Consider the following 15472-nt stretch of genomic DNA (forward strand, 5'->3'; position numbering starts at 1 on the left):
AAACCAAGTAATATGGTTTTGATTAAAATACAGTGTTAAGTGGTCGTCTTAAAGAAGATTTGTATTTTTCAATTTACATGGTTTTGTTACTAAATTAGTTTCAACTTATGAATATTCATAATATACTCCTTAACAGTCTCGAACAGCTTATGCATAAGAATTAGGTATGTCATCTTCGTGCAAAACTGTTAAGTGTTCAGAAACTTTGAGGAAATGGATGTTCCTTAAATAACTGAACAGTGATTTCTGCTGCTTCTGATGCTTAGGGTACAGCTGCACAAACAAAAGCTCCCCTAACTGGAATTTGAATTTGCAGTGTGGTAGTTACTTAAGAGTAGCTTTTACATTAAGAGCTTCACATTAGAATATTGCAAGTGTCTTACTGTGCGCTCACTGAGAAATAGGCTACTGTCTTTCCAAGGCGTTAGAGCAGGCAAAGGAGAAGTTGCCTCTGAGTCGCTACCTGGCCATGAATTACGAGTTGCACTTACCTGGTGTGGTTGAACGAACCAGTTATGAAGTTCACTTTGTCAACTTAATTTTCTTTTCCTCCGGGAGAAATCCTCGCATGTAGTTCTCTGTGGTTATACCTGCCTTGTAAACAGAGCTGGTAGCATAAATTGGTGCGTAGTCACAGGAAAAACTTATGCCTATCTGAATGCTTTTCAAAAGCATTAATTTTGTATCTAAACTCAGGATCTTTTGTTTTCAGGACAGTGTGAAAAGTTAGCAAAAGTATCCTGCTAATGATTTCCTTACTGAAAGCAGGTTGTTTCTCCACTTAGTGTAGCTTGTCAACCATCACTGCTCTGTACTTTTGAGTTTTCCTTATCTTAATAGTGTGCTTTTCTCCTTACAAACCATTTGAGAAATGTGGGGTGGAAATAATGATTAGAGCTGCTTTTGCTACATTGTCTGCAGGTTTTATGTAATAGGTGGTGGTGATTAGGTCACTGATAATCATAAAGAGAGGAGAGATGTAAATGAGGTGCAAAGAATGGATGTTATGCCTTCAGTAGGTGACAGTTGAGCTTCTGTGCTAAGATGCTAGAGTATCCAGAGCTGTGAGCGGCTCATCAATGAACGTACTGCAGTCTAAGGCAGTGATTTACAGAACTAAAAGCTGTGGGCTCCATCCTTTATTGATTTGCAGAAGTTGTTCTTATAAATAGAAAGGTCATGGGCACGAAAGTAGTAGCTGTCTTTTGTGTCTACTTATTTAAATGAACTTATTTCCTACCATTAATTACATATTTTCATGTGATTATTTTTTAATGTGATTTGTTGTTTTGGGGGTTTGGTTTAGTCTGTTTCATTTGCAATGTCCTCAAAGCCCTGCCTTTTCCTTTTCCCTTTAATCACTTTAGAGAAGACAATTGAAGAAAGTGTGAAAAACTCCCAAACAGATAATTTGCCAGTTATTTTGTTAAGCTTGATTCTGTGTAGATTCTGGTGCTCTATGGAAATTTTGTTGAAGAGAGAAATCAGAAGCACGAGTCAAGGCTTTGGATGTAATTTGGTTATAATTCTTCCTGAGAATTTCCAGAAAACTCCAAAATCTCTGAAGCAGCTCCTGGTTTCCTGCCATGGGACCTGCAGGGTCTTTTTGGGACATGGGAGGCACTGAATAAGCGGAAGGGGGGGCAGAAAAGTCACGTTACTGATTCTGTAGGGGAGGAAAGAGGAATGGATGTGTGGTACTGCAGACAGTAAGAGTTAATCATCCAAGCAACCTGAATTTGATTTAGAAACTTGAGACGTAGCATCGCAGGAAGTGATGTTTCTTTAGCTTGATGGGGTTTTTTCCCATTTCATCACTGTGAATTTAAGGAAGTGTTATGGGAGAATTCTCTCAAAGGTAGTCAGCCTTTCCTGCTGCCCTTCCTTTTGAGTGTGGTGTTTTGATTTTTATCGTTTTCTGAGTAATTCTTGTGAAAGGGCATTGACATAAATACCTTCTCTCAAATACTAAAAAGTAAGTCTTAAAATAACAATTAGTGACTCAAGTGCCCTACATAGAAGTTGGTATTTTAATAAGTAGAAAAGAGTACAGCAAAATTGGAGTTTAATCTGTTTCTTGCAATAGGGGGTTAAATCCTTCCACTGAAGATTAATAGGAGGTTGCTGACTGTGAAAGTTACAAAAGCTGCACGCTGTACCAAGTGTCAGCTCCAGTCCATTGTAACTAATCATGGGTGGCTTTGGCTAAAGCTCAGGGAAGAGATATTTTGAGTAAATTTGTGTTTTCTAAGGGCTTGTCAAGTGATCTTCTCTTCTGTTTGTACTTCACAGTTCTTGAGATAAAAACAGTTTTAACCTTCATGGTGGAACCTTAAAAGCAGTTTCTTTAAGTTATTTAAGTCATGGAACATGAGGCTGCTTCTGTGTAGTCCCCAGCTCATTAGCTTTTTTTAAATTTTGAATTAAAGAACATATTTTTGTGTGGAAGCACAAATGCTATAATGCCATATTGGAGTCCTTTCAAACAGGTTCTTCCCAGAGTGGCATCTCTGACCTTTCTGAGTGTCTCACAGGTGAAGGATATGCTTCACATAGCGTTTATGTAATTTTCAGATAAAATTCATGGTTTCATGTTAAAACGTTTTCTGTCAGCCTTGCAAATTGAAGTGGTTGGAATATGTAGCATTTTTTTACAGTGTTAGTAATATTGTTAGTAATACATGTTTTGTTCAGTGCGGTTTCTCAGAAGTAACTCGGAGCAGAATTTGTTCTTGCAGCAATTTAATGTTGCTTTGGAACCAGACGTGTGTGACCTCACTGTTCTCTTACGTGGTGTGTTGACTCTGCAGAGTTAACAAGAATAAATAGTAGTGCAGGTCTTTTGTTTGTTACATTAAGGTAATTGGATAAGGCATGAGCAGAACTAATTATCGTGAGAGTGCTATTTCTGGGCACTAAAACTCTTCAAGGCAGGAATGCATTGCAATTTCTTGGTCCTAGTTTTCCATCCAGAGCATAAGCAGATCTTGTTTTGAAAGTTCTATAGCCAGTTGCTTACACGTATATTATTAACCCTTGGTGAAAGTGATCATAGGTAAAATGAAACAATACTATAAATAGCAAAGGTTTCTTTGAATATAGGAAAAAAGTTTCTGATTGGCATTTGACAGTTAAAATGTAAACCTGTAAAAGCTTATGAGGTTCTCTCTCCTCCCCAAGTCTAAAACAGAATCCGTAAAGAGTTTTGAATATCCTTACTACTTTCTTTCTTCTCTTTAATGGAAACGTATTGCCCTCATTTGCATGATACCCTCTGTAGCTCTGTGTTGATGTAAAAATCCCGTGTACCTGACAAGGCGGCCAGCTGTTAATGTTACCTCTTCTGTTTCTTTTAAAAGGAAGGTGCTTCTGCTCGAAAAACGCAAACTCCAGCAGCACAGCCTGTACCACGACCAGGTAAGATAGCCTGATTTCATTTGTGCTGCTGCTCAAATAAGTGTGAGTTTCAAAGAAGTACTATTTAAAACTTTAGTTAGCTGAAGGATGAAGTGGGGATAGTTTATTTGTGGCCTTCAACGCCATATGTATTGGAAATAACGCATAACTTTTTGCTTAATGTTATACCATAGGGCTTGGGTTCATTCTCTTCAGTGTGGTGCCCAATTAGCCCGTTGAAAGCATGTGCTACTGAAATTAAAAACTGATGAACTTCTTGGTTGTCGGCTTGGTAGTTCACAAATGCCAGCTCAAGTATATAATAAGAGCTGGTTAATACTCCAGGGAGAAACAACCTCAATAGAAAAGCTGATCTCAAAAAGAGATATATTATTACTTCTATTATTAATATATCAGAAATAAGTCTTTCTCTGAATGTGTTAGCATTACTTCTTCACGCTTGTTAGCACATAAGGTATTAGTAATGGGGCCAGAATCCTCAACTGGCTTTTTAATTCCCAGTTGGTAGACTTCAGCTACCAAGTCAATTTTGTATGTGAGATTGAATCTCAAATTTAGAGTCAAAGAATGATATACATATTTTGTTTTGTTTTAATGAGAAACCCTTAGAAAGAGGTTTTAAAAGAGTGTGGATACAGACAGCATGAGAGGATCGGTGTTTCCAGATGGCTATGTGCATACCTCCACCTAGTTTACATACTATGAGAATTTGCAGTTTGGCGGAAAAAAGTCTCAAATGAAAGGTGTTATTTAAGAACAAGATGATGGTTATTGTTCTTATGAAGGTATTGGAAAGGGGACATTTTGGGATTTTTGGAAACAAAAAAAAAAGCTACCTTTTAAAATGAATATACTTTTTCTAGAAGTACTGCCTGAGCATTGTATATTCTTGTGGAGACTGCTAAAGACTTTCAATGCATGCCTTGCTAATTCCTTGAGATTTATTAGTAAGATTTAATGCTAAGACTTAATATTGTACAAATGATTCTTCCCCCAAAATCAATTCTAATATTGAATATTCTCAGAATACCTAAATGCTGTTGTGCACAGATTCTTCTGTTTGGTTATTTTGGTACTGGAAAGGTCATGCTGCCTGTCATACTTATCTCACTAGCCCGTGATAATGCAAATGGAGTTGACAGACAGCGGTATGAAAAGGGTAGAAGTGGCAAGGACGGAAATCTGACTGAATTGTCACAGGTCCCTACTGCTAGCTGTGACTTCATGGGCATTAACCGGCAGAACTGTATCTTTTGTACATTATAAGGTTATACTGATATTGCCCTTCTCTAAGGGCAATCTAATCCATTATCTTGCCTCTATATTGTAAGTTGAGGAGAGAATAACGGAGAAGAGGTATAGTCTGAAGAATATATATACCGCTTCATTAAAAAAATTTAAAACAACTTTCTGCCTGTTCTAGCATATTTTGGAGTTTGGAACTTTAAAAAAAAAAAAAAACCAGTTGTTCTGTTCTTAGCAGTGAAAGTATTTAAAACGTGATTTCCAGGAGGATGCCGCTTTGCACATAAAAAGCGTTAGTTGAATTGGACAAAACAGTTGTACAATACTGATTTGAAAAAATCTCAGATGTGCTTTTAATTTAAGAGTATTTTTTCTGTACCTTTCTGCAGTACCAACTTTGCTACTAACCTGTCTTGGTACAGCTATCAAATTTCTTAGAGCTGCTTTTTTTTGTTTGTTTGGTGTTTTTGTTTGTTTGTTTTTTGTCAGCTAATGCTGCCTATATCTCTCAGGAACTTTTTTACGTTAATGCGATACCTAGATTTAAAAAAAATTAGAAAATCATTGGGTAGGTAAAGTTCATGTAGTTCAATATAGTGTCGCCAATTATATCTGCGCATTTGACAGTGTCAGGAAAAGATAATTAAGGATATGGTCTCAATATTTCAACAATGGCAACTGTGTGTTGTGAATATTTATACTGTTCTAGGCAGGTTCTGAAACAGTTGGTCATAAATAAACATGAGCAAGTTGGTGCTATGAAATGGAAGTCAATTAATATGAAATTTGTCATGCATAGTAGCAGTTGAGACTTGAGTTAGTCTGCATCAATCTTTCTACTACTCGGCATTTTCTGATTTTGTGAATTGGGATAAACACATATGATGGTAATTATCCAGCCCAACAGTTCTTTCCTTAAGCTAGGACTCCTGAAAACTGAACTATAAAATGTTTATTTGGAGGAAGCCAGTTTATTCAGTAATAGCACCAAAGTGAACAAAAATATATACTTTTCCAACTTGGGGCTGAAATGTCTTCCATATTGAGGAGGTTGCAACTTGAAAGACTGAAGTGGAAACATTTTATTGGAGGGGTGGGGAGGGAATTCTTTGGTTTCTATCTGTCCAGTATTGTTTGGTGGAGGGTTTTTTTTGTTGTTTGTGGGGTTTTTTTTCTTGAGTGCTACCATATCTGTCGAGTTGCATTGTGTCTGACACCCAAAGAGCTCATGTAACTCAAACTGCAATCCAAAATTGAGTAAGCCTGAAATTCAGGTTTTGATTGTGGAAAGTTTTATATGTATTAAGGATAGCTAAATCCTGCAGTGTCATGTACAATAATAACTACTAATGAAAAGGTGAGGATCTGTAAAGATTAGTTTGTTATGAAACAGCCTTCCTGTTGGTTCAGCACTGTTGAACTTAAGATCTACAAGCAGCTTTTTTCAAGATTGCTGGCAATTTTTGTCAAAGTTATAGTGCCCCAACCTTTTAAGGAGCTTGGAGAGGGATGGCGAGTTTCAGTAAAATTAGGAGAGATTGACTCAACTGTCCTAACATCTGTTTCAGACAGTCAAAAGCTGTTTGTCTTCTGAATACTGAGACCCAAATTATAAATCCCTTCTTCAACTTCACATATTGCATCTGTGAAAAAGATCTAAATGATCTAATGACTGTAGTGTGACTCTTCTCTGTTCACTCCTGCAACTAAAAACATTGAAGTCTACCTTACAATGACATTTGTATTTAGGTATTATTCATTCTGCCATATTTTCTGTTTTTTCTCAGTTTCTCAGGCAAGACCTCCTCCAAATCAGAAAAAAGGTGAGTCAATTTTAGTTATACCATCCTTCTCATTTTTGTGTGAAATATGCCCACTCTGTCTTTTGCTGGAACCACAAGCAAGAATTTAAACAAGCAGTGGAATGCAGACAGCATTCTGTTTTGCTAAACATGGGTCCTACACGTATTTAGAGACTCCTGACAGGTTTTTTGGTGAATGAAAACCTTCAGTTTAGAAAAGGCTTACTACAATTTTCCTTTAATTTTTTTCCCTTATTTTGATCTGTTAAGCAAGACTGTTGTTTTTATGTACAGTTCTTTTAATGAAAAAAGGGGGGTGGGGGGAACCCAGAACAACTAAAACCACAAAAAAAACCCCAACAGGCAAAGGTAACTTTATTATCTCTACAGGATCTCGAACTCCCATAATCATTATTCCAGCAGCCACAACCTCTTTAATAACGATGCTTAATGCAAAGGACCTTCTGCAAGATCTGAAGTAAGTAGCTGATTAGAACATACTGTATAAAAACTGTTTTCAGATATAAAGGTGTACTAGTACCAAATCAGTAATTAAGCAAGAGGGAGTATCTACTGTCTTGTGACAAATTAGTTTTCCAGACCAGGGTATAAAAGAAATGAATGCCTCTTGAATAGTAGGAAAAAAGCAAAAACTTATTCTTGGAGTTTTTGCACAGTTGTGACCTGTGGGCCAAATGTGCAGATTAAGAAGAAACTCTTAGAATGCCATTTCTAATGTCTGCAGTGGTTTTCTTTCATGTAACAGACATGCACACATGTGCAACTGATCAACGAACCCTTACAGTGGAAGAAGGCTTAGAGAAGATGAGCAAAGGCAATGTGCTCATGGAGCTCAGAAGAGATTTTGGGAAATGACTGCAGTTGCTATAAAGGAGAAAGGGACCAGAGGGGAACCTTTGTTTTAGATAGAAGGCTACATCAGCTGAGCAGGTCAGCTGGTTGTCTAAATAAAGAATTTTTTTAAAGTTCACATATAAATAAAAATAAAGCATTGCCAGTAAGTATTGATGCAAATTCATTCAGGGAAATATTAATGAGTTGCTAACACTTGTTTATTGCATCACACATATTAATCTAAGATTTAATTCATTATGGCTGAATGCAATCAACACTGTGTATTACTTTCTTCATGGTAAGGTAAAATTCTCTATTATGGTAAAAACAAACAAAACCCCAAAAAAATCTTTCTGCTTGTCCAACAGATCGTGTATTTAGCGTTGCCTATCGGTTAATACCAGTTAATTTTTCTGAAACAGGCAGTCATTTTCACAGAAGTTGTCCGCAATGATATGTTCAACAACTGGAGAGCTCATCTTTCGTCTACCTTCAGTACTTTGCTTGTCCTTTATGAGACTATACACTGCTCTTCAAATATAGGCTGTTCTTATTGTGGTGCTATGGTTTTCACTGGAGTTGCCCTAGAATTTTTTAAAACTGTGCTGAGAGATACTGGGTGCCTTCTGATCTCCAGCTATTTCTAGTTCCTAGATTACTGCCACATATCATCAAAGATCTAGTACACGTTACTGGACCCTTGGTGCCTCTTCTGAAGTATTTAATTGGAGAGAAGGCTGGCTTTTAGCATTATTGTCTAATGTGCAAGCAGTTACTGGACTGATATAATTGTGTTGACACAGGATGTTGCTTATTTATGTGGGGTTTTATGTTTAAGAAAAAAAAAGCACAACTACAAGCCTTGGATTTTACATTGATGTAGTTTGTGACTTTCTGGTGCAGGAACGCCTGTACTGGAATAAAGCACCTATATGTCATGTCTAAGTATATCTGTTCTAGGAGGCTTGCACTGTTTGCAGCTCCACTGGGGTAGAGCTACAGTTAACTTCTCAAGACCTGCCCCAAGAGGAGGCTGAGTGCCCCAGTGCAAAGAACCTGATCCAGAAAAAAAGGAAATGAAGTTTAAGGGGTCAAAGGAGCACACTGATGTAGTTAAGAAGTATAAAAGGCAAAGTGAAGAAGCATGGTATATTAATGAATCAGAAGTGCAATAGCAGAATTCAGAAGAGCAAAATACTAGTTTAGCTATGACAGTTTCTACAGCACTCTTGTAGAAAATGTCGCCTGGCCTGTATTTTGTTTTGCATTCAAATTTATTGAAGTAGTTTGTTTTGGAATGGCTGCAGGGTTTGTTTTTACTGTTCAGGTACACAGAGTGTAGAAGTAGCGTTGCTATAGAGTAGATGGATAGATATGTGATGGTTTTCCAAGGAAAGAAGATGTATCTAATTTCTGCCTCAAAGTCACTGCTGCCTCTAAGTCTTTCCCTACTTTCAGCTAAATTTGACACAGGAGTAGAGATTCGGAAGACACGTGTCGTTGCCACACTTTTGGAATAAGGAAATATTGTCCAGATAGAAAAGATACACCCAAATTAATACCCCCTCCCTTACCCTTCCTGAGGAAGAAATGAGTAGATTTAAATTTCTTGTATTCTTAGAGGCAATCAGCCTGCTTGCATTAGCCATCAGAGGAGAGCCGTGATACAGCATGAGGAGAAGGGATTTCTGGAGCTGGAAGAGTAAAAGCCATTGAAGGGGAGACTGTTATGAAAAGTAGGAGAACCTTGGAAGAATGAGGCCCCCAAGGTTGTTGGGGTACGGCAGCTCAGATACATGTGCGACACGGGCTGTTTACAAGGCAACTTTTTCTTTCACGCTTGAAACGCGAGGCAGCACAGTTCTGTGAAGTGTGTGATAATAAAGAATGAGTATTTGGGTTTCATAAATAAAACCGACTTTTGTGATTCCCTCCATTTAAATGTTTCTTAAAATTAGGAACAAAGCTGAAATTATAACTGGAGACCAAACCACTTAAAATCAGAAACTAGTCATAGCTGGGAGTATCTGTCTTTTAGGATAGTTTTTGTCTAGGATGCTGGATTTTTTTTTTAATAAGTAACTGGACTGCAACACACTGTCACTTTGGGTATGAGAAAAAGTAATTGTGGTATCATTGGCAGATATTTTAGGGTATTTCCTGTAAAATAAACAGGACAGTCTTCATCCAATACTATGGTGTTAAAGTCAGTTGTCCAGGACTGAAAGAAACTTACTAAAAATGTTGGTATAATTAATAACCTTTTTCATAGCTCTGTAGTATGTTGACTTTTTTCCCTTGCTAAATTTTGCTGACATTTGTATGATGCTTAGCATGTTTAATTCATCGCTAATGTTATGCTCTCTCTTGAGGTAGAGAATATGGAAAGCAGGAAATCTATCATGAGTAGAATAAAATATATATAATGATAAACCTGAAGCATGTTACTGGTTTAAGATAATTTTAAGATATCGGATTTGCCCGTTGGATATATTTGTTGCAACTTAGCTTGTATTTCTATATATAATTGTAATATATGCAATTTGCATGCTGTATAATATACAAATATTCTTGATAATCTTTTTTGAAAGGTTATTTTTCGAAGGAGCCAAGTACAAGATAAAAATGAAGAGTTTCTAAAATATTAAAAAGATAAGATATAATTTCATTTGAAATCAGAATCACAATACTTTATGGTATATTGTGAAGCTTCTTAAAAATATTTCATATAATACACATTATTCTTATTCACTATCTGAATGCAACACTGGATATCATAATTATTGTGTCAAATCTGGCTTTTCAGACAAAGTATTTGAGAGTATCTGAAGTTAGGCTTTTCAGAGGCAATGCTGCTGCTTTATGTGGAACAAAAGCGAGGCAGGAATTATATCAGGTAGATGTAAATGATTAGATGCTGATTATGTATTTTTATTATGATGACGCTTTTACTCATGATGTGTTTCACCATATGTGGCCAGGCAACTCACTGAGATTTATCCAGCTTTGATACTGAGCAAGCTCTCTGAGAGATTCAGGGATGACGTATTACAAAAACAAGCTTTGTTCTCTTGCAAAAATAGGTGTATGAAGCTTTTGATACTGTAATCTAACAAAAATACTAAGGGGCTTATAAAAATAAGTCTCCAATTCTGAACACAATCAAATATATATTATTATGATGCTCTCGGTTACTGTCCAGCATCAGAGTTGCCTTATTCTCTGTTCATGTATTTTTCAGTGTGCCTGAGGTGGGGGCCAGAAAGTGCTGACCTGACCTCAGTGAAAGTGTTTTAAAGTTAATGCTAGCAATTGATCTGAGTTTAGAGCCTAGGCATGAGCAGCTCTGGCAGTTCAGTGGACAGTATCTTACCAATTACCTCCTGTAATTTGATCGTGTTCAATCACTTGCCTGTTACCTTAGGAAAGGGACCTGCTGTCTTTGTACAGTGAGAGAATGCACCAGTTTTTATGTGAATAATGATTTTGGCAATTAACGGCAAGATAATTGAGTGCTCTTAATTTCCTAGTAGGGGTATAAAAATGGATTCTAAGCAGATAGGGCTTTTTCTTCTTTTTCTTTTTCTTTTTTTTTTTTTAACTAGAGAATAGTAATCTGGTGAAGCAACAAAAAAATGTAAGCTCCTGCACAGTCAGGTTTCACAACACATTTCTAGTGTATTGGATGATTAAAAAGGTGTCAAGTACAAATGTGTAGTTAAGCCACCAGCTATAGTATTGTGGCAAGTAATTCCCAAGAGAAGATGGGGTTTTTGCTGTTTTCTTTAATACTCAGATTTCTTAAGCTTATCTTTTATGTCCAAGCAGTGAGGGAGTAAGCCATGATTATATTTATAATTGTACGGTAATTTCTATTGATTTGTAAGCGTGTGGCTTTTATTATACTCACTGAATCAATGGTTTCCGGAAATGTGAGCATATATTTCATAACCTTTCTGTAAGCCGTCACTCCTGTTCTCTGTGTACATACATGCAAGCATTTCCTTCAGTGCTTCCTTTATGACAGTCATCTTCTCTACTGTTCCATGTGAATCTGCTCATTGATTTTTTTTTTCTTCAGAAGGTATTTTCTGTTCTGTCCTGGAGAAATGTGTTCAAAAACATTCAGATTTTTACAGTAAATACAACTGAAGCTATTGTCTACAAGCTACATAACTGAGGCACAACCAAATGGTACCTTGATGGCTGTAACAGTTTCTAGCTGAAATGGAGAGTAACTGGCAATAAACTAGGGTTGAAACGAATGCTTAAACACAGAAACATTTAAAGCTAGAAGTAGAATCGGGAATGCCTGTTTCAGCCAAATTTTGAGGGGTCTCAGATATAGTGGTGAAATTGTTAGACTCTTCATAGAATAGCAATAGTGCTTCTTGGTGTCCATGTCCATCTGATTCGACGGGGGCAGCTGGATTTCCTGTTTCCATTTAACCTGTGTTTGCCTCCTCACATTTACGAATTAAATTAAAAATGTGACCTTTTAGATTGCTGTTCATATGAATATTTGATTATGACTGTAATATATGGCTGTTTGGTTGTTATTTACTAATTCCGTAAGAGTTTGTTCACTTTCAAACATGGGATGTGTAATAAAGAACAAAATTCTTATCAAGCTCTCCACCATTTTAGGTGATCCTGGCTTTTCATATAGACCTTTCCACTTGGATTAAAGGCGTTTGGGTGGGGTGGGGGGTGGTGTAATATTTTATTTTATTTCCATCTTTCCAGCCCAGCTTCCTTAGTTATGATGGGTGAGGAGAGACTCATGAATGGTTTTCTTAAAAACTCAAGACCACCAAGCAAGTCTTCATTTTAAGTTACAAATAAATACGGTTTCCTGTCAGTATTGGCAAAGCAAAGCCTGCAACATTTTGGCAGGCCAGGCTGTTAGGTATGCTCATGATTAAAGTTGCATCTCACTTTTGAGTTTTTAAATTGCCGACTTGATTAGAAATACTGAATTCTGATGTCAGGTTTGGCAGCTTTTTCCAAAGTAGAAGTCTGTTGAAGGCTTCTGTGTGTAGCACGCAATTGTATGTGTCGGTTGAGTGTGGTAAAGAAAATATATGTAAATATCAACTGTTTTCTAAGGACTTCAATTATTGGTGAAATGACTGTTTTAATAGGTATTTGTAATATTCTAGGTGGCCCAAGTGTAGTTTTCCCAGTGTATCCTGTATAGCTTTTTTGTCTGTATTTTCCTTAGAATGGTGTCATTTTGCATGTACGAGACAGATAAGCATAATTTACTTTATAGCTTATCATTTAACATCTGTAATGCTTTTTCTGTATTCGCAATACTAGTTAACTTTAATGCACAATTGATAGTCATTTGCAGGTTTTGTTAAATTTTCCAGTGCAGTTGTACGCATTTGGAGGCAAACTTCAGATATTGTGGCTTCCTGTTTTTGAAGCACTGTTAAATCATGAAGAGTAGTATAAGGGGGTTTCATCTGTTTATTTACGTTAGGAAAATACTTTTGCTTGAAAGTCTATCAACAATTTCCACCTGCTGCCTTAAAACATGTTTGTTTAGGTTTTTTCCCCAAAATGCTATTTTCTCGTTGGAGATAAGGTAGTAGCAAACCTTAGTATTTTCAAGTTGACTGAATAATGAACTTTTCCTCATTTTTCATTCCTTTTTTTCTATTTTTCCAGCAATAGGGAGTGTGGTCTGCCTGTTTAAGTACATCCAAATTGGCTTTTAGTATTAATATAGAAATAGGCTGAAGAGAACAAATAGAAATGGTGCAGATAACTTACCCCAAAAATGTAGCAAACTTTTAAAAAGCTCCGTCTGTACTATAATGAAGAGAAATCTTACCAATTATGTGGAGTACTGTGTTTTTAAAATGTAGTACCAATACTCCTGATAACTTTTGCAGTTAAGTGAAATACAGTATTTCTTTTTATCAGAATTTTTGGAAATGAAACAGTGTTAGTAGTGCAGCTGGGTGGTTGTGACTAGAATGTGAGGAGCGCATGGGGCTGAGCTCAGCTCTTTTGCTGGCCTGGTAGGTGGTACCGCTCACACCAGCTTAACTTTCTGTGACATAGTTTTAGTTCTATAAAATGCATGGTTTTATTACATTTCCTTTTTACAAAATCCACTGAGATTCATCAGTAAAAAGGGTTGCATGACTCTCATTATGATAACAATTTTGAGAACTGTTCTGTGTATTTTATTTTATTATTGCTGTAAAGAGGAGACTCTTGAAATGGAATTTCTTACTTTTTTTTTTTTTTTAAGGTAAGAGGCTGTAAAATCAAGGATCTGTAATTCATTTGGGGGCAGGGGGGTCACATCAAAAGCATTTATTTTTGTCATATGTAGATTACATAAGACATGAGCATCACATTATCCTTATTTTACAAGCACTTAATCAAAGAAGCTTTTATAAAAAAAAAAATAATCCAGAATCATAGTATCATACATCATAGAAACCAGATGAATCATTGATAATGTAAAATCACCATCATCCAAAAAAATAAAACCTCACTCAAAAACTTTTTTGACCAAAATCCCCAGCTTTCTTGAGGAAGACACCAGATCATATCAAGCAAAATTTGCTCTAGGAAGCAATTGTTAGCCTTGGTCCCTATAAAGACTGAGTTCCAGCAGTTCAGCAGGTTGGGATCTGGCTTCTCATCTGCAAATGTGTTGGGTAAGGTGTGCAAGGAATGCCGGGAAGGTGTAAGAACGGGTCTGGCCATAGTTTTGAGGGGCAGAGGACCTTTTAGTCCTTTTTATCATAAGGGTGTATGAAATATTATTCTTCTGTGTTTTGCTGTTCTGAATGAGTAGCGATGGACGCTTGGCACAGTGAAAGTGAGTGGCTTCAGTGACTCTTGACAATAATGCAATGTTCTGATAAAGTTGTTACTTTTCCTGCTGATTACATCAAACAAATTGCTTTTGTCTACTGACTGTTTCTTTATTCCCCAAGGTTTGTACCATCAGATGAAAAGAAGAAACAAGGCTGTCAACGAGAAAATGAAACTCTAATACAGAGAAGGAAGGACCAGATGCAGCCTGGGGGAACTACAGTCAGCGTTACTGTACCTTATCGAGTAGTAGATCAACCTCTGAAACTTATGCCACAAGACTGGTAAAATAGATTTCCCCTTTACAAAATTTCTTAGTCAGGAGAATGCAGAAATTGGAGGGGACCAATAAAATTCTACTAAATTGCCTAAAAAGTTAAGATGTGGATAAAAGAATGGATTTGATTATTAACTGTCTCTTCTTCAGGTGAAAATAATATGACACTTCTTAAAAGAAGTTTCTTATGAAATCCAACTCTCTACATTTTAACACTATGAGCAGCACAACTATTTTTATTCGATTTGCCTGAAATCTTACGGAAATTCAAATAGGAATATTCATATGAGTGTTCCAGTTGGTGATACCGTAATGTGCAAGTCACTGAAACACCACCTGAGAGAAAAATCCTCCTTTCTTGTCTGCTTTCTGCATGAGATCTATTAAAGACAAGTTTGCAGACCTTCGGCATCTGACATTCTAACTTGAAGAGTTTAAGAAAGAGAACATAGGAAAGACTGAACTGTGGTTTCAGTAGTGAATCAGATTCATTGAATTGGACTCGACGATGGAAGCTGGCTTCAGAAGAGAGCGCCCCAGTTGGGGAAAGAAAATCTTAGATAGCTTTTAAGAAAAAGCTGCAGATTATTTTGTCTGTAGCCCATTCTTCGATGCTATGAAAACATTTCTCTTGGCGTAGGAAAATTCTGGAGAAACATCTTTTTGTTACTTGGCAACATTTTTACTTCTTCCTCACAAATGTGAGGACTTTAGACACGCAAGATGACATTTTTGGTGGTTTTGTAACTTCCAAAGTAGATTTTAATGGAGAGGAATACTTTGAAAATGTCCTGTTCTTAAATTAATTGTTCTCTGTATTGAGAACTCGAATTAATCAGGAATCTGTGGTTTTGAAATTCTAAATATCAAATAGCACTTAAAATGTTTAATGAACAAACCTGTAAGAACCATCTAAAATGGTTCCTAAAGTGCTTCTGACCAAAGAGATGGTGTGGGGTTTTTAGCTTGTTTTTATGCAAGGGAGAATTGGATATTACTATCTAGAAATGAACGTGTTGCTGCTGATTATTTT

General features: G+C 36.6%; 1 protein-coding gene across 1 annotated transcript in view; it reads left to right on the forward strand.

Annotated features, from left to right (window-relative positions):
* CDC73 (cell division cycle 73) overlaps nt 1-15472 on the forward strand; it is a 107854-nt gene that overhangs the window by 82585 nt on the left and 9797 nt on the right. Inside the window, exons 11-14 of the mRNA XM_054834472.1 lie at nt 3360-3417; nt 6450-6485; nt 6855-6942; nt 14285-14446. Coding sequence (XP_054690447.1) covers nt 3360-3417; nt 6450-6485; nt 6855-6942; nt 14285-14446 — 344 coding nt within the window. The remainder of the gene's footprint in view (nt 1-3359; nt 3418-6449; nt 6486-6854; nt 6943-14284; nt 14447-15472) is intronic.

The sequence above is a fragment of the Grus americana genome, chromosome 8 (assembly GCF_028858705.1).
Source record: "Grus americana isolate bGruAme1 chromosome 8, bGruAme1.mat, whole genome shotgun sequence".
Taxonomy (NCBI): Eukaryota; Metazoa; Chordata; class Aves; order Gruiformes; family Gruidae; genus Grus; species Grus americana.